This window comes from Stegodyphus dumicola, chromosome 8, assembly GCF_044657685.1.
Source record: "Stegodyphus dumicola isolate Sdum_Otavi_A_Nest chromosome 8, ASM4465768v1".
Lineage (NCBI taxonomy): Eukaryota > Metazoa > Arthropoda > Arachnida > Araneae > Eresidae > Stegodyphus > Stegodyphus dumicola.
In genome coordinates, this window is record NC_140775.1 from 172,570,817 (window position 1) to 172,597,114 (window position 26,298).

Sequence of the window (26,298 nt, forward strand, 5' to 3'; positions counted from 1 at the left end):
GAAGATTAAGGAACAACGCAATTTGCAACATTAACTGAATTAGATAATTTTAGCTTAGTTTATACCGTCCGTTATACATTAAACACCCATACACATGCATATTTGCAGCCGTAAAGGTCTTACGCGCACACGTAAACGTCTATGCGCAGAAAGTTTGTAGTTTTGAGGTCTGGATTATAGGTGTCCGAATTAACGACTTTTGACTTTTGACAGCCGTAAAGGTCTTACGCGCACACGTAAACGTCTATGCGCAGAAAGTTTGTAGTTTTGAGGTCTGGATTATAGGTGTCCGAATTAACGACTTTTGACTGTATTAGTGGAATTCGCTGAAAAAACTAAGAATATAATATTGAAAAAAATTATGAATATTCATGTTCTGCAGAATGATTAAAAAAAAGGAGGAATTGGTGAGACAAGTGGATATTCGAACTTCATTTGCAAAAGCTTCATGCAGTGTCAATACTGATTAAGTACAATTAAAATAGGAATACATTTATTTACTCATTTTTTATTAATTCAATATGTTGACAAATTTACTGTATGCAATTTGTTTTTCATTCTTTAATACATTTCATCATATGAAAAAAATAGTTTTGCATTATTCAATTTTAGTCTGATAATCGAGCATCGCCAAAATCCTGACTCTTGCCATAGCTTCAAGAGTGATATACAACTGATCTTCAATAATTATATATTTTAACATTAACTATTTCAAAAACTTCTCACCAGTTGCCTCTTGGGAAGTATTTCTACAAATTTCCGGCAGCTGGGACAAGTATTATTCTGTAATTAAGATTATATTGTAAAAATCATAAAGAAATAGATTTAAAGATTCTGTAAAACTAAGAGTGTCAGAATACAGAGTATTTCCATTAACAACTGCACAAGATTAAATAACTATAAAAAATATATTTTTTCACTTGTATAGAGAACTAATTAGCTTTCATGAAAATTAACTGCCAGCTTAGTAGAAGTAAAAATCGAAATACTTTTGTAAATAATTCACGCTAAAAGCATAAAGTGAATTTGACAGAGATAAATGATACATACAGTAAACCCTCGTGGAATGTGGACTTAACAGAATGCGATTTTGCTCCATACATTTTCTTAACAATCCCCATTTCATTTGTCCAAAGCAAGAATTTTTATTAAACGTGGTCCCCTGCACATCACTGGCACATTGCGATAGTTCTCTTTAGTGACCGATTTAAAAGTTTATTCATTAAAGATATCAAATACAGCAGAACCCCAGATTTAAAGTTCTCCCAATTTTTAATAACGTGCAGGGCACAGTACTGCATTTTCCAGTTTTTAAGGCAATATTATTAAAGTTTGTATAAATTATACATACTTTCTTAATCTGAAATATACATAATCCATTTTTTTCCACAGCTTTGTGAAATGCAATTTTGCCGTATGTGAAAAGTGTTGATGACATAACACCCACATCTAGCAAGGGTTTACTGTATATGAATATTTTGAAACACTCACATGAGAAAAGTAACTTGTAAGAAATAGAAAATAAGACAAATAATTATAACATTTTATTTTTATTATTATCAATATTATTGTGCTAAAATGTAATTAACTGCTTAACAACCGCGCTTGAGATATCTTAGGAATATCTCGTTTCAATTTTCCTATGAACGAGTTAACTTGAGCGCTGAAAATTTTACAGATATTTAATGCCATCACTCGTAATATCACATGCTAATCGACACTGCCATGCACATGTTTTTTTAACTGTGAGAGCAGTTCAAGCGGCTTTTATGGTTACCCTCGAATGGCGGTGATTATTGTCCAGACTATGATGTGCTGCTATGCGTTACACCATGTTTCAGACTGTACCGTACTGTCAATGACATTTATAGATCACAAAATCTATTTACTTGATTTCTACTTTAGCTCTTATTACCTCAACTACAATTTTTGTATTACTTTTGGCTAGATTGTAACTTTTTTTTTTTTTTTTTGCTGCTTCATTGAAGAGAGTTAACTCGGGTGATGTCATGAGCCATAATAATTTTTTTTTTTCCCCTAGATGTTTTTTTCGCCTTACAAAGCTACATCTAGTAAGCTATATATATCTGTAAATAATAAAAGTGATATAAAAAATCAGGGATTTTCGGCATAAATATAAATTCGGTCATCAAGCGGTTAAGAAAGTTTTTTATACTATCTTGTTTAAATTCCAGAATCAAGACATTTAACAATAAACAAAATGGAGGGTAAAGACAATTTAAAATGTTTAATTTTAATTATATTTTTCTAAAAAAACATAATTTTAAATGTAATAATGCTATTATATTTGTTAAAAAAATTGTCATGAAATTACAGAATTTTTTTTTACATAAATTGACAGTGTTAGTACAAATTGCCAAGCCCAGTGGCACAAAACAAAAGAAAGCATATTTTAACAGAGAAAGAATTTTTTTAATGTAATAAAGAAAGTGAACTGAAATGATAAATCAAATGTCTCCAAGAGTATGGGCTTAAAAAAATATGGATGGCTCAGTAACAAATCGTGGACACAAAGATCATTTGCTGCACTGCCTATTTTGGCATTATCTAGCTTAATTAAATGTTACACTTCAGTTTGTTGGTCCAAATTTCTAAGCTGTGGAAAATTGCTTGATCAAGTTGTTTTCTACAGGGTAGGTGTATTTCTCAGGAGTGTCAGCTAAATGTATGGTAGAATGAAAGGACTGTTGCTGTGTCAAGTGACAATTTCTAGCTGTTCTTGGATCTTAAGGTCGCTTTCATGTAGGTTTTTTTTTAAATTAATACTTAGGCTATTCGTTCCAGTTGAGAAAGCAGACAGATCATCAGTGAAAGTTCCTGTTTTAGTAATGTTTTAAGTGTGGCTTAAGTAAGTTAACATAGAACATTTTATTTCATTTTTAATTGTAAAAGGACATGAATTTCCAATATGTTTACTGGTTTAGAAATTTCTAAGTATAATAAATTGTGGGACGCAAGATTTTTGAGTCAGATTTATTATTTTGTGAAAGCACAGTAAGGCTAGCTGTCTAAAAGGATGGATATTTCTTTGGATAATTTTCAAAGACAAACTGGTTCATATTCACATTATATATGGGGAAAACCGTGAAAACATCTATGTATTCAGTCCACGTGCAGGGATTCGAACACAGGTGAAACTACCAGCATTCAGAAGTTTTTCTATGTAGATTATGAGAATTTCAAGAATCACGGTACTTCACTTAAGAAGCAAGTGAATTTTTTTTTATTCCTGCTTATTCACAATAATGTCACTGAAAAGTGAACTATACAAGTTTATTACACTTGGCATTTTGGTGCACACTTACAATTAGCAACCTGTTAACAATCTTAAAAAAATCTGTCAATTGATAATAAATTGCAGTAAAAAATAATATACAGATTTATACTGCATCTAGTTCCCTAGGACCTAAATTATCAGCAGTTTTCCCTGAGCTATGATACGTAAATTCGTTTTTACATAAACTGACAGTTTTAGGAAAAATTGCCAAGCCCAGTAGCATAAAACAAAAGAAATCATATTTCAACAAAGAAAGAATTTGTTTTTAATGTAATAAAGAAGCAAATTGATTTAAGAAAGAATAATGTAATAAAAAGCAAATCCAATTTTAAAGCGGACTACACATTTAAAAATGTATCATTATTTTTTAATTTATATTTAAAGAGACTTTTCTGATTTTTATATTATTTCAGTATATATTAACTTGATTAAATAATCTGCTGAGGTCAGAATGAATTCTTCAGAAGCAGAAAAGGGCTTGATGAGTTTTTTATGAAGCGAGCTTTGAAAACTTTTATATTGTGTGCCACTTATTTGAACACTGTTTTGTGAGATCTTCATTTGGGGAAAAATTTCCATTATAAATCATGTTTTTCATTGATGAGATATAGTTTTTAAATAGTGAAATGGCTGAAGAAAAAATTATAAAATGGGAAATTCTAATGACCTGCATCCGTTTACTGATTCTCCTTTACACTATGCTAGTGTCTGATGTGCCTTTTCAGTGCAATGAATAGCTGAGTCCTTTTTCTTTGGATACTCAAACTTATATTATTTAGAAGTTTAGTATAAGAGAATAAACATCTACCATGGGTATAGAAACAGGGTACAACATGCCATACAATGGATCGACAGCTTTACATCCAAAGATCAGGCCACTAAGATCTACAGATCTTAACAGTGCAGACTATTTTTTGTGGGAATATTTAAAATGAATTGTTTTTATAAACAATGCACATACTTGGAAGAGAATTGAACATCACTGCTACCATTCAAAATATAGATAGAGAAAACCTTAAGATTGCTAGAACATAATAAAATGTGAAGACATATGCACTGTTGTTACCAGTTTTCTTGATCTAAGTCAAATCAGGTCCACAAATTTTATCTTGCCAAGAAGCAAAAGGGCATGTTGTTGACTAAGGCCTTAATATATCTTATAGGTGACAGAACAAGTCTGCTCAGCCCTGTTACAGATGTAACAGATCTCATGAGGATGGATGAAATGTTTTCCACTGAGCAGCTTCTTAAAGAGACTATCAGCCTGACAGTACTGCAGCCAGCAACTTCTTGAGAGGACAATATTTTAAGTGCCTCTTTGCTTGCAAAGATACTAAACATTTACAAAAATCAATGCTTTTGGGGAGAATTCAGACATGGGCCTAATGATATACCATCCTGCATAACAAATCTTCAAACAAAATCAAAGAGACAGACAAATGCAATAATTTGAAGAAAATGCCATTTCCAACATATGCTGCAGGCATTCTTTTCAAACATATACAATGATTGCTTCTTTTAAACTGAACATCCTATGAATAGCTTCCCCAAGATTTGAGCTTGGTAAAATCATGGATATGAAAAATACAAAAATATACAGGACAGGTGAAATAAATAGATAGAAAGCAGTAATAGATAAATAAATATTAAAATGTTTACTTAACTGTTGCCAACCATGGTGTAATACAACGTTTATGATAAAAATGTTTGCATGGTAAGGATTTCACTTTTTGCCTAAGATGGAAATCTTCTAAACATACAGTACACTGGATTCCCTTACCTATGAAACAAGAAATGTATTAAAACTATTTCAAAATTATACAAAATGTAACTGACAGTTAAATAATTATCTAAAAAAATTATTTTTTAGAAAAGGAATTTCACATTTCATGAAAGAAAACTAATTGTGATCCAGTTTTAAAAATAACTCATTTAACCACTTAGCAGTTCTGCACATAAATCAGATGAATAGTACTTTTTTGTGCAGCATAAAACCATGCTGCACAAAAACTACATTTCTGTTATTACATTTCATTTAATCTAACTTGCTTTTCGATTTGTAAATGGCATTAATCGAACACAATTTAATTTTTATGTACTTTACTTTTTTTAATAGTTTATAACTTCACTTCTATTATTAATTTATAAGAAACTACAAATTTTATTACTTTTTCAATTTTTTGCAGTTTCCCGAGTTACAGCCATATCTTTATTATATGCTAACCTTTATGAGTTTAAAAAAAAAAAAAATTATTTTTTTTGGGGGGGGGGAAACGATTTTCTTTTACTTCAACAATTATTCATGTTCTTGCCTTAACACCTTCTGATTTTGTAATTCTTGTAAACTGCAAGTGATTCTTTTGATTTCCTTCATAACAGTTGCAAGAAATTTTAAGTTTGGATGTGGAAAAGTAACTAATACAACACTAAACATAAATAAAACAAATAAAAAAGTAACAATTTATTTATTTGAAGAAAAATTCATCAAAAGAAAATTTAAATTCGACACTTTATCTCCCCTCCCCCCAAAAAACAATAATCAAGAAATCATATCAAATAATTTAGAAGGAGGAAGAGGGGAACTTTGTATTATATTTCATAAACACTGCATTTATAAAAATGTATGAGTATTTTTTAATTGATTATTAAATGTAAATAGATTTAAGTGCTCTGTTTAAATGTGGTTTATGTACTGCATTCATTTGCACATTAGAAATGATGAATAATCATAATAACAAAATAGCAATTTCATTAATGTCATTGCAACTTCTGGAAAGCATGTGAAACTGACAGCACTCAGTAGTGAGACGAACGAAATAACAACATGATCTTACTAGCTAATACATGCCAGATGACTTTCAGTAGCCCTTGGTTTCCACTGGGGTGTATCTGAGCTAAAGGAGACAACTGACATAGCTGACCCATCTCTAAAACCAGTTTTTTCACATGGGGCAGCAAGTTGAAAAATCTGAACTGCAGGCATAGCGGAGCAAGTTGATGCATGGAACTGACTCTGTTGTGAAATGAACTGAAGTAATAACTGGCACGAGGTGCCGCTGTTCGTGACGTCAGCCTGCGTGCCGAGTGTTTCGAATGGTTTGCTTGTAGACAGAACGAAAGCTGATCTCGGAAGAGTAAGACTGTTTGATGAAAATAAAGAATGGCTTATTAAGAATTTTTTTGACTTTATTCATAATGCACCCAGCCTCGGGTAGAGGCAGCCCGCAATTGAATGAACTGTTTTGAATATATTTGATTTATATATTTTCTGTGTTCTTCGCAACATACTCCATTAGCTCAGATAAACTCCCGTGAGAATGGGCCTTTAGAGAACTAGAATACAACATTTTTATGTGTTCTGACACACAAAGCAGTGCAGCATATCTCACTGATGAAATGACTTTGGTTTTCTTTTGTATGTAATTTAGAGAAAAACCAAGTGCTTTCAGATGCCCCAAATCCCTTTTTTTGGGGTGCAAATAATAAAGTATTTAGTCAAGCTACATAAAATATGTAAGAAGTTTTAAGAATAAGAGAAAGTTGGGAGAAATGTATTGTAAAACAGGTTGGCAGGAGTATGGTCAGAAATTGGTCGAATTGGTAACTCTGTACACGCAAGCAGCATATTTTTGTTTATGCTCACATGTGGTGCTTTCTGCTTAATTTCAAGATTTAATATTATGCATTCAAAACCCTATAACTGATACACATGGTTTATGCATTCTGTAATTAATGCCTACATATTCTGCCTCCAATGACTGAGCATTTCATTGTTGTGCATTAGCAGAAGATGTACTGAACACAGTAGTTCCACTGAATGGTCCGTGCAGACTGATTTTATTCCATTGGATCATTTCATGTGGATGCATACAGTCGAAAGTTAATATTTATGGGAATCCATATGCTTCACAAGATAAGTTATGGATGCATAGTGAAAACACTGTCCAATGGATTTTGAATTTTAGAACATATATGCTAGTATCTATGACAACAATGTAAGACCTATGATTTGGTTTGGTTTATTTGATTATGATAAGCCACAGGAGGATTATCTGCCTAAGAGAAGATATGCCTTCATGGAGGACTTTCTAAGGAAAATTGACCCAAATCCATATTTTACATGGAAAAAACCACGTAAATGTCCATGCAGCTAGCCCATTTATTGGGAATTAAGTCTATGTCAAACTACCAGTGTTTAGCTGCTTGGCCACTGTTGGGTATGTAAGACATATGTTATTGCTGATATCTCACATTTCCAACACTTACTGTCTACATATCTGCACAGTCTTTCTTTTGCATACTGCATGTGAACATCCCACCATTTCTTCCTGGACATAATATTTTGCTCTTATTTCGATATATTTGGAGACTTTGCTGAACAAATTCAAATCAGCATATTTTGTGACTTCCAAAGAAAGACTGACATGGCAAATGAGGAATTCTCTGCTTTAGATGAGTATCTACAGTTATGTGTCTTGCCACATGACACTAGAAACATCATTTGTAGCAGTACGTTATACTCTGCAATTCGTCTTTCGGCATTGCATCAAATGCATAGGAAATGTGTGAAATATTAATCACTTCAAACCCTGATGTCCGATTTTTGGCATTCTATATCATGCCTGCTTTCATATATTCCGGTAACATTTAGAATACTAAAATATTTGGTTAAATAATTTAATTACTTAACAGAATGTTTAAGTATTGTGCATATAATTTTGATTCAATTTAGAGTTCAAAGGAGTTAATTCAGTTTCAAAATCAAAAGCATAATGATAAGAGATAACATCTGAAAGTAAATACACATCAGCATTTTATAAAAAGCATAAAATAATATGATATATATTTAAATATTTGTTTATCAAAACAGAATAGTTAAAATACTTACGAATATGACTTTTTGATACAGCTATGGTTCGTAAAGATTTTATCCTTTTCTGTAAGAAAAGAATTATAATATAAATTTCAGTTATTCAGAAAACAATTAAATAAAAAACAGACAAGTACGTAAAAACTTATACTAGATATTTGCATTCAAGATAACTCGGCAATAAAGAAAGGGCTTTCCATGCACAAAGCTATGCAACTACATTTATCCATCTTCAACCAACTACGTATTCAGTTTTGGTTTGTTATTCAAATTTGTGCGTATTCAACCTGTACTTGAATTTTGTTGAGTTTTTAACTTAGCAATTTAATTTTTTTAGTCCATTACATAATTTGCTACTGCACTAAGAAAAATATTCTGCAAAACTGTCTATTAGGATTTTACGATAAATAAATTACTACCATATTGCAACATTTCTCAATCCTAGGGGATTCAAATATAATGGCATTATTGATGTTACAGAGCACTGCCTATGCACTGTGCTATGTCTCCTTGGGTGAATACAGCTACCAACTCCATCTCACGTCCTGCGAAGGTTAAAACTTGCTCAGTCGTGACTTGCAATCATGAGTGAACAACAGCTCTCTAGTTGTATGGAAAAAAATTTCTTGTTCAAAAAATGCACAGTCATCTGAAATTTGGCAGAGACTCCAAGCACATTATAGGGAAGTGTGTCTCTCTAAGACTTACGGGTTTGAGTTGTTGTAAGTGCTTCATTGAGGGATGACAGCACATGGAGAACATTTGTCACCCCTAGAAATACTGATCGTGTGAATGCAGTTATTAGTGAGAATAGGCACATCATTATCAAAGAACTTGCATCAATACTTTCAATCAGTATTGTCATCAATTTGAAAAAACATTTGCACCATGGCAAGATGTACGTATACCCAAAGGATTCATACAAGATGACAGATAAGAACCTAGTGATGTGCATGCAAACAGCCAATTGGAAGGCATGAAGTATGCACACCAACGTGTCAGTCTTCAGGGGTGGATTTACAGCAAAGTGAAAAACTTCAAAGAAAAGGGAATGAAAAATACTTCCAAAAATATATCAATTCTGGAAGGGTGAAATTCTTTCATTTAAAATACAGTTTTTAATAATAATAATAATAATAATAATAATAATAAAAGTCCATTTGAACCATCAACCTTCTTTCATGCCTTAGGAAACACAAACATATATCCTTGAAACAGTAATATTTAAACAAAACATCTTTGAATTAATATTCATGTTAAGACACAATAAAACACCGAATAACTACTAACTCAGAAATCAAACAACAAAAATCAGGGTTAGATTTAAAAATTTTCACAGGACTAATGCTGATTTTTGTTGTTTGACTTCTGAATTAGTTAATATTCATGTGTCATGATACCAACATATAAATTTTATAGATTATTATTAATACATTTATTTCCCTTTTATAAATTTAAAGATTATAAGGGAAACATAATACAGTCATCCCTGCTTAATATGATCACAAAAAATTAAATGATTAGGATATTCTTATTGGTTAACATTAACCACAATTACACTACATTATGTTCTTAAATCCATTTGTCAGAAACATCATTTACTGTAATCAGTAAATTATTTAATGTGATTAAAATGTTACAGAATGCTATTCCCATGCCATTCTTAAAATTATTTAATTATTTATTTGCTGTTAATAAATTTTGTTCTGTTATGTGGAAGATTTTTCTTGCACCTTTAGCAACTATTTGCAGTATAGAATGAATTTTTTAACCAAACTTAAGTCATAAAATCATAATTCAGGAACACAGATTACAGTCACATTTTTAATGAATGAAACTGAATAATGACCTCTTAAATAGCATCTGTAAAACTGTACACCACATTAAATAAATGGCTTCCTAAAAAGCATACTGAACTTTTACTCCTTCCAGCAAAAAGCACTTCTAATTTAACCTTATGAGTCACGAGGAAAGTAGAATCACTCATTGCATAAAAAATCATATTATGATTATTTTATCTTCAAACACTATTTTTTCATTCAAAAGGCAAACACACACATCCATTATTTATCATAAATAAAAAAATCATCACAAACAATTAAAAAAGTTTAAAATAAAAGTACACAAAATTATATATAATGAAAAATATTTATAATAAATACATATTTAAGATAAAACAGATAAACACTAAAACTAATGATACAGTGTGATGTCAAATGGAAGTAAAAATTAAAAGCTTGTTCAATCCCATATATAGTAAACATGAACATCAAATTATAAAATATACAATGATATTCTACAGTGAAAACAAAAGAAAAAACTCTTCAGGTCCCATACAAAGTAAAATTGAATGCTTATTTATAATTTATATTATGCTTATTTATAATTTAAGAAAATAGGCAGTCATACAGTTTTATGTCTTTTAAAATATTTGCATGGGCTGTGGTGACCCAAGCAAGTAAAATATTTGATGATTTGCATTTAAAAACTTAACAGAAAAATTTGCATTCAGTCAATTTTAATAATTCAAAGCAGCATAAATTACTAAACATGTGCTTAACTATTACCTATTTTCTAAACTCAAACCTGAATTTTGTGGAAGAAGTTTTAATAGTGATGTAAAGGGCAAGATAGCATTATAGAACATTTTGTTAGACCTGATAATTAAAAGATATGAAAAGGATGTTGAACTAACATGTTGGCTAAATTGAAAAATTAACAAGCCTTTGTTTCCCTTTTCCTTGCCAGTATATCATGAAAATTCTTTTGGATCATCCAACAGCAACTGTACAGTAAAACCAATGAACACAGTTTGACTAATTAGCTCAAATATTGGCAAATGGGCTAGCTACATGGGAGTTTTGCCCATATGTAACATGAATATGAGCCAGTTTCTTTCCATTAACCTTTTGAAGACGGGATGGCCATAGAGTCCTCTCTTTGAAAAGACGGGGTTGTCCACTATAGTGGCCAAGTCTTTTCCCCCCATTTTCCATGCTGAAATGTGGGGTGAAATGTCAAATTTGACGTCCCTAGGGTTTTAACCACTTATCTCTTTCAAAGGTCTTCCTTTTGGAACATAGATGCACCCCTCTGAGAATCCATTAAACTACACACAAGAATCTTTGTTGCAAATACGTGATTTCTTAAAGGGGGGAAAACATTCGGTTCAAGATTCCCCGTCCTTTGGCAGCTTTTACTGCTACTAAAGCCCCGGCCTCAAAAGGTTAAAACATCATTCACAGAAGGCCTCCCCTTCCCACATGCATAGAGTACCATTTTGAACTTTTAAATATTATTTCATAATTTACCAATTCTGATGACTATAATTTAGAGAAATTTGAAAAAAGATGACACATGAAGCACAGAACAGATTGTGCATAGATGAATATGCACTGTTTGCCAGTTACATTTTAGTAATTCTGATGAACTGAATTTAAAAAGAGTATACCTTTAGAATTTCTAATACACAGTCTTGCACACTGGAGATAAAAATGTTTTTACCCCGTATAGTGTTGCCCTTGGTCGCTTTGAAATCATTAAGGTTGTTAATAAAAAGTTTGTTAAAGTTTTACAAAATATGAAACAGATAATAAAACAAATTTCAAATTTGGGCTTCCAGATGCCCATACTGGAGTGGAGGACTACATCATTCAAAATTTGATGTCTCCAGTTACCGCTGTTTCACAGTGCGAGAAATATATATATACATTCATTACTTAATTTCTTTAAATATAATGCAAGGCTCTAATATTTGGTAGCAACAATTTGAAAAGTGATTCAGACTTTTAAAGTTTTTGATGCTGAATGCCAAAATGAAATTAATAGTCCTTTTGAGCAAATTGCCCCTTTGGGGTTAAAAAAAAAAACTTAAGGTTGTACTCAAAATACATGCATTAAAAAGGTTTTATTTTTATGGTAACATCTACAGATCAAAATTATTCTTGCCCACAGCTTATAATGTTTAAATTACACTTACTCGAGCAGTTTGTTTATCGACACGACTATTCAGATAGTCTGCAAACATACTGTAAAGTAAAAAGGCAAGGAATTATTAACAGTATTGAGTATACATACTTATAGAAATGCAAAATAATAATAATATGAGAAGAAATGATGGGAACATACTTTTCATCTACATCATTAGCAGCAGCATTATCTGGGGAGGGGAACAAAACAATTTTAGACAGGCATTTTTACTGTATCAATTGTGTTTATACAGAAACAATAATAGACATTAATATAAAAAATAATACATATCTGCCAACTCTGAAACTATGACATAAAGCTGTGAGTTTCCATGCTACATAGCAATACTTATTTAAAAATACCCCAAACTGACTTAAAGTCGCTTTATAACGGAAATTTAAATTGAACTATTTACAAAGTGATTTTAATGTATTAAGATTTAATTAGATATTCTAAAGTTTATTTTGTAATTATCTTACACTTAAATGGGAAAAAAAAAACCTAAATAGAGAAAAAAACTTATTCGTCAAAGTGCTTTTTAAAAGGATGAAAGTAAAATTAATAATAAATACACATACTATATAGATAAATTTATTAACATTCTATTTGTTAATGTAAAAGAAAATTAAATACAAATATTAATTGTTCAATCATTGGTTTAATTTTCATAAAATGTTCTACAAATGACTTAAGAGGTTATCACATATCCTATCCATGTACGGTCCCGGCTACATGGGACTTTTCTGATTCTGGTAGCACTGGTTTAAACGGAAGGATTCTTAGAAAAAAAAGCCCTGCTGGAAGAGAAGTCCTGCCTAGCTACAGAAACGATGTTGCAGCTATGCAGGATGTTTTCAAACCTCACTGAAAATGTCTGGCTGGAACTCCGCCCCGGTTAGAGACAACCAATTAGATAAAAGTTCTGCTTTTGAAGAATCACATGATCCTAATCTGAGCGATAATCAATTACTGTTTGGCGTTAAAATCTTTGTAATAAGTAAAAATGGTAACCTAACTATGTGGGTTTCCTGGAATTGTGCAAGTTCTGAGAATTGTCTCTTTCAACCTCAAATCCCATGTAGCCAAAACACAATGTGATTGGGAGCTTAGGTGGTCAGGTCAGATGGTGCAGGTGTCAGAACTGCTGTCCAATCTTGTGTGTAGCGGTCATAAAGCAGCAATAGCAGTATTCTTATGGGTAGCATAATTGAAACGATAGCACGGGGGAAAAAAATTTATTCCTGACACTGAAAAACACCTAAGAAAATTCAGTTCTAATAGTATAAAAAACTGATGATGGAGATGATCATTGATGAAAAAACTGGTTTGCATAGAAAGTGGGAGAAGCTGTGGTGCTGTAATCTGTAACATCAAATGGAGGAGCTTAGCTATTAGATGAAAGCAAGGAGTTAGAATACAAAATACATTGGATTAGTGGGTAAGTTAAAGGGAAAGGGGGACTAATTTTAGATTTGTACTAATTTTGAAAAATGTATAAGATAGCCTAAATTTAAAATAAGTAGGATGGGGATAAATAACAAGGAACAGCTGGGAAAATAAGTAATTAATATAGCAATCAAGAATAAAATTTTTTGAATTAAATAAGAAAATTTAACAGAAGTTGGAAGCTAAATTCAGACTGCCAACCTGTTAGTCCACAGTCCTAGTTCTATCCATTAGGTTTGTGGCATCACATTCAAAGTTAATATAGAAAATACATTCAATTTAAATGTAGGAGCACTTCTCTAGGTCTTTTTCTGCTGGTATTTTCATGATAATCATTGTTGACTTGAGAAATTTTTTCAATATTGTTGACAATTTCTTGCACAATTTTAGCCTTACATTTGGCTATGCTTTTAATATCATATTCATCATGAAAGGTACTGTACCTAATGAACCATCAGCAATTTGTATTAGTGTGGTATTTGAAGAACATGATGTTTGTGAATATTCATATTAGTAATGTAAACCCCCAGACAAAACAGGCATGCATAATGATGGGATGCAGCATGGTTTTATACATAAACAATTTATTGTCGACAGATAAAACTGAATTCCATGAAATTAAGGGAAATAGTGTAGCTTTAGCAATCTGAAATTTAGTCATACATGTACTGTGGGGATCCCAAGTGAGTCTAAAATAACACCAAAATAAAGTAGAAAGTCCTTAATCCGGACGTCCATTATCCGGAATGATCTATAATCCGGACCTCAAAGCCACAAACTTATGCATGTGCGTAAATCCAGTACAGCATTTACACATTTGCTCTTCCAATAGTGACGAAAGTGACAGAGAGGTTATTGAAAATGAAAAAATTCCGACTGACAAAGTTGATATTCTCAACACAGCAATTACAGGATTTGAACAGTGGAACTTTGTAACTGAACAAGAAATTATGTCTGTTTATAGAAGAAAAAATTAAAGAGAAAGTATTAGCACAAAAAACGAAGCAACTTAAACAACTTACATTGAAAGAAATGTTTAATAAAGTAAACAAATAAAGCTTTTTTTTTTGTAAATTTTGATACCCTTTAGATCATAATTGCTGTTATTTCATAAATTACAGTTTCATATTTTTAATTGTATAATTTCTGCATGCCATCTTACCAGATTTAAATTGATGATCTATAATCCGGAAAAACACCTAATCGGAATCGCTGAAGTCCCGATGAGTCTGGATTACGGACTTTGCACTGTAATTAATTTGCTTTGCCCAGGGAATTATATTATATGAAGCAAAATGTTGATTCAGTTTCCTTTTTCTTGTAAACAATAGGCTTTCTTGTGGCTTATGATTTTTACTCATTGATGGCAATATTTCATTTCTGAAGCCAGGACTCCAGTGCTTATATGTGTTTTTATGAGAATTGAAAGACTGAACTTAGGGTTGCATATTAAGTCATAATCACCGAGTTATCAACACACATAAAGAACTGTTGTGTTTATGTTGTGAGGATGATGTTCATAAAAATGAGAAATAATAGTGTACCAATTAACTAGCTTTGTGGAACACCTGCAAGTATTTCTGTGTAGAGTAGTAACTGTCATAGCAAACAACAAAATACCGATCCTTAAGATAATAACTGAAGATGTGACTTATGTAACCTGGGAAACCCAAGGTGTTTAATTTGTAGAGTAGCTCCTTAAGCCATACACAATCAAAGGATTTAGAAATATCGAGAAACAGTGCTCCAGTCATTTGATGATTTTGAAATACTTGAGAGATGAACTCCATCACTCCATAGAGCCTACGGTTGGTATTTTCATTGAAAGCCACATTGCTATGGAATTAAGAGTTTTCTTGTGATTTAGAATTCTCAGCAGGATGACAAATTCAGCCATTTTCCTGAGCGAAGAAAGCAGGCTAATCAACTGATATGATGATGGGTTATGTGATTCCTTTCCAAGCTTCAAAAACTGGCGTAATTATTACCATTTTCCATTCACAGGAAAATACTGAAGTTGCATGATGGAGCTGATAATTTTGATGAACTTCAATAAAATGAAGGATCCCATTTCTTTTATCATCTTCATACTGATATTATCCAGTCCAGATAATACCAATATCATGTTTCATACTGATATTACTTGAATCTTGGACTTTTTGGATATAACTTTGAACCTCTAAGGGCATAATTGGAGGGATGTTATTTATGTATGGCTGAGATAAGAATTATGTAAGTGTGTTAGAAACAATTTGATTTGTTTGGGGGTGAGGGATGTTGTTAATGTCAGGTTCTACATGCACTTTTTCTCTGCTTAATTAATTTTGAAGTATTTATCTCGGTGCTGTTATTGCAAAAGGCAGTATATAATTCCTGTTCTAGAAATGTCTATACTAGATTTTAACAACTGAGATCAAATAAAATTTAATAAGAAAAATTAAGCTGCAAATCACTATTTGTGAGAGGAATGCACTTTGCACTATTTAAATTTCCTTAATTCAATACATTCTATTATTGCTATGTTCTATGTTGCTGGGAAACATTTTAATTAGTAAAGGTTAAAAATTAAAACCAGAGTAATTCTGTAATCTCACTGGGAAAGTGTAAGATGTGAAAAAAACTGAGAGTTTCGCAGTTACCAGTGGGAAGGCTGGCAGCTATGTTGATACCTTAATTAAACATTAATTTTAATTCTTTCACTTCTAAAAGTTGTTTTAATTCTTAAATTTCTAAATCTTAAAGTTAAATTAGCTTAATTAATTAAAGCAAAATGTTAGATTATGCGCTTCAAATACACAGCCAAAATTGAAAACATGTATGAAGCAAAATTTAAAATCTAACTTCAATTCCAGCTATATGTATAACCAAAACTACAAATAATTGATTTTGTAACTTAGCTAGACTTATCAGAGAAGCTGAAGATAAGTGTTAACTTTCCTTTCACATGCCATTCTGTTAGGTAATTTATCTGAGCATGGCAAAGCACATGAGGGAGAGAGTATTATCTGAGAAAATACTGGCTGATATTCATGTTACACATGAGGTAAGTCATGAAGACCAGCCATGTAGCCAACCCATTTATCTGACAGAGAACCTGGGTCAAACTTTCAGCTTTCCATGGTCTTAATGACTTGACCACTTGTGAGGAAACAGCTATCATTCAAAAAATATATATGTTAGTATTTTAGAAAGAATGGGCATTTTGGGCACCAACAAAATTGGAAGTTCTTCATATTTCAGAATCTTCATATCATAATAAAGTTGAGAGAATTATATTTCTCAATTCTTCCAACTTTAAAGCATGCAAGTCATTTGGCATATTTGCAGTAGCGCAGAGCTTATGTCGTTTACACTGGTTTTTATTTATGCTAACAATTCTAAAATAATAATACAATTTCATCTGCTCAGATGCACTCTCAACTTTTATGAGTAAAATACACTTCTTTATTTCTCTTATATAATAAAAGGTGCCTGGACAAAAAAAGACCTGAATATTTTGCTGTTTAAAATTAAAAATTTAATTTAAATTAATTGAAATTTTAAAAATATTAAAAATTAAAATAATAGCTCAAATGATTAAAATAAAATTCCAAAAAGAAAAAAATATCTAAAAAATAACAATGGTGATTAAAAATATAATATAAAATGAAATATTTGCAAAAAAGAAGCTACAATGCACGTTTCCACTCATGTTGGAATGGAAACATGCACCATTCCTTTCATGCAGAATGAAGGTGAGTGAAATAGTTACCTTAAACTGAAAATTTTACTACATAGAAAAAGTGGAGACAAACTATATTCTCAAATTAGTTTATAAGTTTCTCACCAAAATTTACGAAATTTGGTATTTAGGCATTAATTTAAATCACAGAATCGAAATCTGGAAAAAAATTAGAATGCCACTTCTAAAGAAATCCAATTTTGTCTCAAGATAGATACGTTAGAGCATTACTATATATAAATCTATATATTCGAGATATGAAGAATTCAGACTGAATCTCATCAACAGGTCAAGTAGAATGGGAGATACAGAACAGTTCTCTCCTTTTTCGACTCAGAGTATATAAGACTAAAAAGTCATTATTTGTTTAGGAAGAAGATATTATTTTGCATGGGAAGGCAAATAAATAGAAACTGGTTTATGGAATACAATACTAACTTAAATCAAACTGATTGCAAATGATCAGAATATTAAAGAAAGAAAGGGAATTATCAGATTCAAATTCAAAAGTAAACTGAATGGTTGGGTTAATCAAATTCATAACAGATAAGGTTCCTGTTAAATTTGCTTTATATATATAAGAAGTCCAAAAAGGGTTATCACCATAGTGAATCCAAGAACAAAAACAGTTTTTCAACTAATCTGATCTCAAAATATGCATGTAAATATGAACAACTACTGAACTGAGGAGAATACTCTAGTAACTATTTTGGAAAACAACTATTCATTTTGTAATTTTTCTATAAGGATTTTGTAGTATGAAAGACAATATAATTTTTTGACTGTGCCTTTCTATGCATCAAATTTATTATTGATCAGACCTTCAAATGCAATAAAGTATAACATATAAAAGTAGGGTATTTATTGATGCTCTTTATGTATTATTATAAAACTTCTCTACTTTTCAATTACAATACTTATTATACTTTCAGTTTAAGAGTTGAAACAAAAAGAAAGAGGGAGAGGAAGAAAACTTTAATTAATCACTTTAAATCTTAAAAATCTAAGCATACAAATATACATAAAGTAACTTACTTAAATCTGGAAAGCCCGGGAAGCTGGAAAAAAAAAAGTACAAATAAATTAACAAATAACATGGAGAATAAGCCTTTTTACTTAGGGCAGCAATGTACAAAATATCTTCAAGAATGTTATGAAAATTTAAGGAATTAAATATACTGTATTTCTTCAAATTTAATATGCACCTTTTTCATATACTATAAAGATTACTAAAAACATAATGCATCTTAGTATCAAAGTTTTCTCAATTACTAATTATTCCAAAACAATTAATTTTTCTAAATTACTAGGCATATTTTTATTTATAAAATAATTTATTTTAGAAAAATATTTGTTACATGTATTTTAGGATTTGATTTCATTCATTTCATTTTCTAAGAATTAAAAACTTTTTCTCTGTTGGGGAAATTTAAGGTACACATGCATTTTACAGAATAGAAGAAATATACTTTTATAAATTATTGGTGAAAATTTTAAAAACTCATTTTTATATACACCATGTATACAAAAACTCAGGCTTTATTTTTCCAACCGTTTAATCACAGACATCTGCTTCCAGTTATCAAAATATTTTAAATTATGCAAATATTCATAATTTGACATTTTTAATTTACAACATCAATTTTACAAAATAATTCAGAAATTTATCTGGTACCCCAGTTCTCATACTTACATTTAGGAAAATTCCATACTTATCATGAAACTTAGAGGGGGGGAGAACAGCTGAAAGCTTTGAGACTTTACATTACACCCAATAAGAAGTTTTTTAACCTTTTGTGTGCTACTTATTAAACATAATGTTTTTTGCATTTTAGCCATAAAATTCAGTTCAACAGCAATATCACAAAATAATTACAAAATGAGTATATCCTTTAGAATTTCCAATAGATAGTCTCTCGTGCTGGAGATAAAAATGTTTCCCCCCCTACAGTTTTGCCATTGCTCGCTTTGAAATCGTTGAGTTTGTTAATAAAAAAGTCACTGAAGTGTTACAAAATATGAAATCGATAATAAAACAAATTTCAAATTCCAAATTAGGGCTTCCAGACGCCCATTTTCGGTGTTTATGTTTATGTTAAGATTATGTTATTCAAAATTTGATGGCTCTAGGTACCATTGTTTTATCACAATGCAAGAAACATACATACATTTATGCAGATTCTTCATTATTTAATTTCTTTAAATATAACACAGGGCAATAATATTTGGTGGCAACAATTTGAAAAGTGAATCAACACAAAATGCCAAAATGAAATTAATAGCCTTTGTGGGCTAACATCCTTTGGTAAAAAAAAAAAAAAAAAGTTCCAGAAATTTCATTTCAAAATTGGGATATAGGACATCATTTTCAACTTGCCTTGAGAAATCAGTTAATAAATAAATAAACTCAAGATGGATTTTTACTTAAATGCCATTAAATAATATTCTTTTGCAATTTTTTAGTGTGTAACATTCTTTAATTAACAATTTAATTACAACTGGTATGCTAAAAAAATTTTCACTCAAGTAATTTATAAGTTTTCAAAGTCTAAAAATGCATTATTCATATTTTCATAAAATATTTTACAATCATAATCATACAAATTTCATTAAAGTACAAATACTTTTCATTGTTAATTAATCCAAGTAATATTACGTGCTGATACTGAAGCCTGCCAGTATTTTCTAGAACACTAATTTTGTAAAATACTGTACTTAATCCAATAATTTGCATAAAAAAGTGCACCACCTAATTTATTAGAATTAGGAACCTTTTTCAGAATCAATTTTCATTTTTAATTATGCACAAATAGAAATATTTTCCTCTTCTATTTGCCTTTGGGCCCCTAAATATGATCTTTAACTGAAAAATGGCATATCTCAGATATCTCAGTCAATTACCACATGAGGGACACACTTTCTTTTACTTTTTATAATAATTATAGGAAATCAGGAAAATGTACAAAGGTTACATTTCATAATTTAAGTAAAATTAATTTTTTTTAGTTCAAAAATTCAAAGAACATGAATACATGCATCATGTAAAACACTTCTAGTTGTAGAAATGTTTTACATGTCTTCTAGTTGTTGTCTATGACCAACGGTTGTGAAAATAAAGGCATGGCACAGAATTTTGGGGTCCAGTATTTATTTGGCCTTAAGAATGTGATCATTAAAGGATAATGTAGAGGAGATTGAGAGTAGTAGTAGACTATAGAGGAGTATAATATTATATCAAGTTAGCAGCAAATCTCATGACCACGTAAGGGCAATCGTGCAAATCAGAAGTTAATTTAAATTCAAAATATTCTGAAAATTATCAGAACCCAAGAAAGAGACATTAAACAAGAAAATATAATTAATAGAAAGACACTGATTAAATTAATAAAAGAAAGCTGCAGAACTAAGAAATAAACTTAATTTGAATTGAAAGAAATATTCAATTAAAAAGAAATATTCAATTCAATTAAGAATTAATTTGTTAAAGATACTAGTAGAAAATAGTATCTTTAACAAATTAAGTTTACCAGTATCAACTGACATAATTTCAAGACAAACCTTGTAGATTCAAAGCAATTGTTTCCTTTAGCGATTTTTTGGAAAAATATTGCACTCCTGCAGAGATTTACTAAAGTTTTTTCCACTGCAGACGAATTCCACAAATGCACAGCTTAAAATTAAATTTAAAACCTCCCCTCCCCCCCCAAAAAAAAGATAATAAAAACTGTAGAAACTGGAAGAGTACAACAAAAAGAATGCATGTGAAACTGACAGTTTTCTTTGTTAAAACTGAAACATTTGTTATGTGCATCATTGTCACAGTCTGGTGCATTCTGAAAAAATTTATATGGCACTTTATTAAAGGTCACTAATACATCAGAATCAATTGTTCCTCTTTTCTGCATTTGTTTTTGGCATATTACTACCTATCTTAAAAATTTAAGTTAGCAGCTATCATATTTTGTTAACTTACATATATACATACAAATAACATGATAGTATGAGACATACATAATCATATTTGATCTACTTGTACTAGGAAAATGCTCTCCAGGATAGGGTAGAGGAGAGAGCTGAAATTCATCTTCAGACAGGTCATCACAATAAGATGTTAAAAAATCTCTGTTCATCGTCGGAAACTCTTCATCTGTTTGACTTCCATCACTGGCAGAATCTAATCTGCTAAAATTTATAAATTATATTAGCCATAATAATACCTACATAGTATAAATTTTATATTGCACTCAGCCTCACAAACACACGATACATTAAAAGATGATACAACAGAGAATAAGATTTACAGAATGATGAATTTATTCATACATTAAAAATGTTAACAGTTGTGTAGATTTAACATTTTCATTCTTGGAAACCACAGCTTTGAGTTACATAGTGCAATGGATGCAATTTGCACATCCATTTTGATCATAATCACATTTATGCCTTTCCAGGTTTTTACGGCAATTAATATTGATGAAAGACAGAGCAGCATGTGGCAAATAAATTCCCAGCACAGAGAATGAAAGCTCAGTTCAGAATGATTTAGTTTTAGTCAAGCTTTATCTTTGTTGGTTAATTTTAAATTTTGGTAGACAAATTTGAAATTATTATTGGATGAAGCCTTATGTGCATGACTGCATCATTATCGTTATGCAAGAATCATATGATATGGATTAATTTTGAAATGATGCAGTTTAGAGTGATTTATTACATGCAAAAACTACAATGGTGTTCAAAAATTAAGAACGAGGGAGAGAAATCAGCATAAAAGCAGAACAAGAAAACAGAATGGACCAAAAGACCAATTAGGAAACAGATTTGGGACTAGTATTAGGACATAAGCATATATGACACATTGCAGGGAAGGAATGTCAGAAAGGTATTAAAAACACAGGTGGTACACACGCCGAATTTCGGTGAAAGCTATGGCATGATTTATAGTGATTCCAATGACATTGTTATAAACATGAGATATAGCCAACAGGAACAGGCAATCCAGAAAACATCACCTGGTTCACTTTACCCACGGTCACACCACATGGTCACAGGACATGTGGGATTTTTTCCAGAGATGTCTGGCAGCATGTGATCAGCTGACAATAATGCTTCTACAACTGAAAATGGTACTACAAAAGGAATAGCGAGTGATGCCTCAACAGCCTTGATAAACTTGGCCTCTGCATGGACACATGCAATTCCTGTATCATATTCAGGGGCGATCATATCCCCTTTTAACACTGGATTTTTCTTCCATGGGCCTGTTGCATAGATGTTTCTGTCTTTTCTCCAGTCACATCCGCAGCTGCTTTTACAAAATGCCTTTTTATCTTTTTTATTCCTTGTTTGGATGGCTTTAGTCACTTGCTATGATGTGGGTCAATGTGGAACACTTCTGAATGATGTTACATTCGAAAAACTATCTCATCCTTAAATTTTGCACACCAGTGTATTTTTAGGATAAAAAGAATAAATAAATTAAAATAAAGAGTCAGAGTACTCTTGAAAATTAAATTTAGTTTTGATTTATATATCATATAAAGAGAAAAAGGCTCAGCAACAAAAAAGCATAGCTGCCAACCTTGAACTATGAAAAACTGGTATGTGCTCGCATGAAAACCAGGGATGCTGTTTATAAAATATACAAATATAAACTGACTCAAATTCTCCTTTTAATACCTGATTCAGGTTATTGAACTATTAACAATTTTTAATTCAATATTCCAAAGCTGAAGTTCTTTAACTAATATAATTTTGCAAGTATCTTATGCTTTTATGCTGAGAAAAATCTAAGTAGGGAAATGAAGCTTTTATTTATCAAAGTACTTTAAAAATATGATAAAAAGAAAGCTAATACCGTATTTACGTGAATCTAATGCGCATCGTTTTTGGCCAAATGTAGTATTCAAAATTGGGGTGCGCATTAGATTCGAGTGCAAAGTTCGCCGATGACCGCGAATTGACCCCGACAGGAAAAATTAAGCGTGCTGCACCGCACATTGTTGCACTGAATTTCTGTTGCCTGGAAAAGCATCGAAGCACCAAAGATTGTGAAATCTTTCAAGAAATGCTGAATTTCAAATTCATTGAATGGCAGTGAAGATGACGAGCTCTAGAACGCCGAGGATGACGATGATGATGATGAGGAAAGAAGAAATGAATCTGCGTCTGACGAAAAGAGCTGCGAGGATTCCAGTGATGAAAACAGTGAATAAAGACGTTTACTATTAATCACTAATTGTAGAAACTGTTAGCTAGATAGAAATGTTACGATTTATTTCATGTTCATATTTTACGATAGGTACCGTATATACGGTAGTGGTAATTAACAGTGATTGTTTCACATAACAATTGCCCACTAATAGGTTAATTCTATGTTCCACTACTTTATGTATAAATCCATTGTTGTATAAAATATGGTATCTAAATTTAAATAAAATTATGATACCATTAATTGATAGTTTATATACAAATCCACTGTTGTATAAAATAAGATTCAATAAATTCCTCATATCATTGATGCGCATTACATTCGCCGACAAACAATTTTTTTATTATTTAAAGTTTTAAAATGGGGATGCGCATTAGATTCGATGGCGCATTAGACTCGCATAAATACAGTAATTAATGTATTTACTATTGTGCTGATAAATTTAACAATATACCATATATTTGGGTAAATCAAAATTAAACACAAATATTAAGTAATTACGAATTTTTGGAATCCGAGGATACGTGTCTCGAATTTCAACTCGGCGCCGTTCTGTAGATATTTGAGAAAAAAGAATTTGGCACGTAGCCAAATCCCTGTAATAGGGAAAACCCAAGAAAGAAAATGGAAAATGTAGGGAAAATATAGGGGAAAATTAGTTTTTAATTAATATCTCGGCTAATTAAAGTCCCAAGAAGACGCGAATGGTCAAAATGGCGTGCCACACACCTGTGGAATCCAACGGCGTGCTTCATTAAGCCTGGGAGCCAGCCGTTTTGGAGGAGATGATGTTACTTCACCCTATATATATATGTGGCTCAAGTGTCTGTTTGTCGATGATAGTTTATTGGTTGCTTGCGTAACTGTACTAGCCAATGGGGGTGAAGTTGCCACGGTGCGGGGTTGCTGTTTCAATTGAGACGTAGACAATTTACTGTAAAACTTGCCTTTGCTATGACCATCCATAAGTCTCAAGGCCAAACGCTTAAGCGTGTTGCCATTTTTTTACCTGAGCCCGCATTTGGACACAGTTAACTTTATGTTGCCTCTTCAAGAATTCGTGAAAGAACTGACGTAAAATTAAAAATAATTGATGGTCCTCTGCAAGGACATGCCAGTGCAAGGCAAGCTTAAAAATGATGGAAAGATCCACACAAGAAATGTTGTGTACAAAGAGATCTTTGACATGTGAATTAACATTTCATTATTTAAATCACCTAAGCAATTAAGCAAGCAGAAGGGAGAAACCCCGTGGGGCAGTAACCAAAGGGGCATCCTCGCCGCCTGTACTGGGTAATTCAGTTTAAATTAGTAGACACCTTTGTAAATGTACAAATCATTTTAATTACAATTTATATATCTAGAACAGTGGTCATTTCGTATGACCGCTGGGCTTTCTAGTATGTCTGTCTATAACAGATTAAGGAAACTCAGGCAGAAGTTAAGTTTCATGAATTTAGGGAATTTTAATTATAGCTGATTTTTTTTTTTTTTTTTTTTTTTTTTTTTTTGTAAAGACTAAAAATTTAAAACTGGGAGTTTGAGATTTAAGAGGGAATGTTATGAAAAATTTGGGAAGTTGGCAGCTATAGGAAATTTTTTTTTTTTTTTTTGGAGAAAAAGTGTTAAAGCAGTAAGAAATTAAGAAAAATATAATCTTAAAAATGTAAATCAGGAAATTTTGAACTCAGTAACAATTTTTGAATAATGTAGAATAAAAATTTTGTGCATTAAATTTTTTCATAATAATTACTATTTTTAGACTTCTATTGATAAAAACAATCATACAGTTGGGCAAAATTTGCATTTTGACCAATGGTATACAGAACTATGGGCAAAAATGAACATATTCTCTTGTTCTTATTGTTGCTACTTACCTGCACAGATGATAAACAATATTGAATAATTCAATACATTAATTACACTGACTAGCAACTGTCACATTTAAAAGTCGTTAAAAGCAAATTCTTTTCATTCCATATCTTTAGGAATATTTTAATGCTGGTTGTAGATTTGAACAACTCTCAAATTTCACGGAAAAAATACAACAAGCACACATAGGATAACAGTAAATGATGAAATGTTTATACAGTTAAAAGTCGTTAATTCGGACTCGTCGGGACTTCAGCGATTCCGGATTATCGATTTTTCCAGATTATAGATCATCAGTTTAAATCTGGTAAGATGGCAAGCAGAAATTATAAAATTAAAAATATGAAACCGTAATTTATGAAATAAAGAACAATTATGATCTAAAAGGTACTAAACTTTACAAAAAAAAAAAAAAAAAAAAGGCTTAATATTTATTTGTTTACTTTATTAAACATTTCTTTCAATGTAAATTGTTTAAGTTGCTTCCTTTTATGTGATAATACGTTCTCTTTAATTCTATAAACAGACATAATTTCTTGTTCAGTTACAAAGTTCCGCTGTTCAAGTCCTATAATTGCTGTGTCGAGAATACCGACTAATTTCTCAATCGAAATTTTTTCGTTTTCAATAACCTCTGTGTCACTTTCTTCGCTAACGGAAGTGAATTATAATGATGAGGAATTTGATTTAAATCATATCAAAGACGGAGTATATCGAGATGAAATACTACATTTAGTAAGGAATTATAAGCCAAATAAAACATCTGCCCTGAAGATAAGGATAGCGCTGAAAGATCAACTTCAAATTCATTGCGCGCCGCAGCGTCCCCTCCCCTGCCACAGAGCAGCGAAATTGATAAACAGATTTCGGAATGTTTATAGAAACAAAGGATATGCCTTTATCTATTTTTTGCA

At 31.2% G+C, this 26,298-nt stretch overlaps 1 protein-coding gene across 4 annotated transcripts in view; it reads right to left on the minus strand.

Annotated features, from left to right (window-relative positions):
• Positions 1 to 488: 488 nt before the first annotated feature.
• Positions 489 to 26,298, minus strand: part of LOC118197171 (uncharacterized) — a 65,966-nt gene continuing 40,156 nt past the window's right edge. For 3 of the 4 annotated variants that reach the window (XM_085822757.1, XM_035368678.2, XM_035368677.2), the window contains exons 7-13: positions 21,316 to 21,486; positions 18,340 to 18,362; positions 12,297 to 12,327; positions 12,148 to 12,196; positions 8,187 to 8,235; positions 4,963 to 5,078; positions 489 to 783 (exon numbers count right to left, since the gene is read on the minus strand). In XM_085822757.1, coding sequence (XP_085678883.1) covers positions 712 to 783; positions 4,963 to 5,078; positions 8,187 to 8,235; positions 12,148 to 12,196; positions 12,297 to 12,327; positions 18,340 to 18,362; positions 21,316 to 21,486 — 511 coding nt within the window. In that variant the 3' untranslated portion in view covers positions 489 to 711. The remainder of the gene's footprint in view (positions 784 to 4,962; positions 5,079 to 8,186; positions 8,236 to 12,147; positions 12,197 to 12,296; positions 12,328 to 18,339; positions 18,363 to 21,315; positions 21,487 to 26,298) is intronic. The other variant, XM_085822758.1, reaches the window with a different exon arrangement.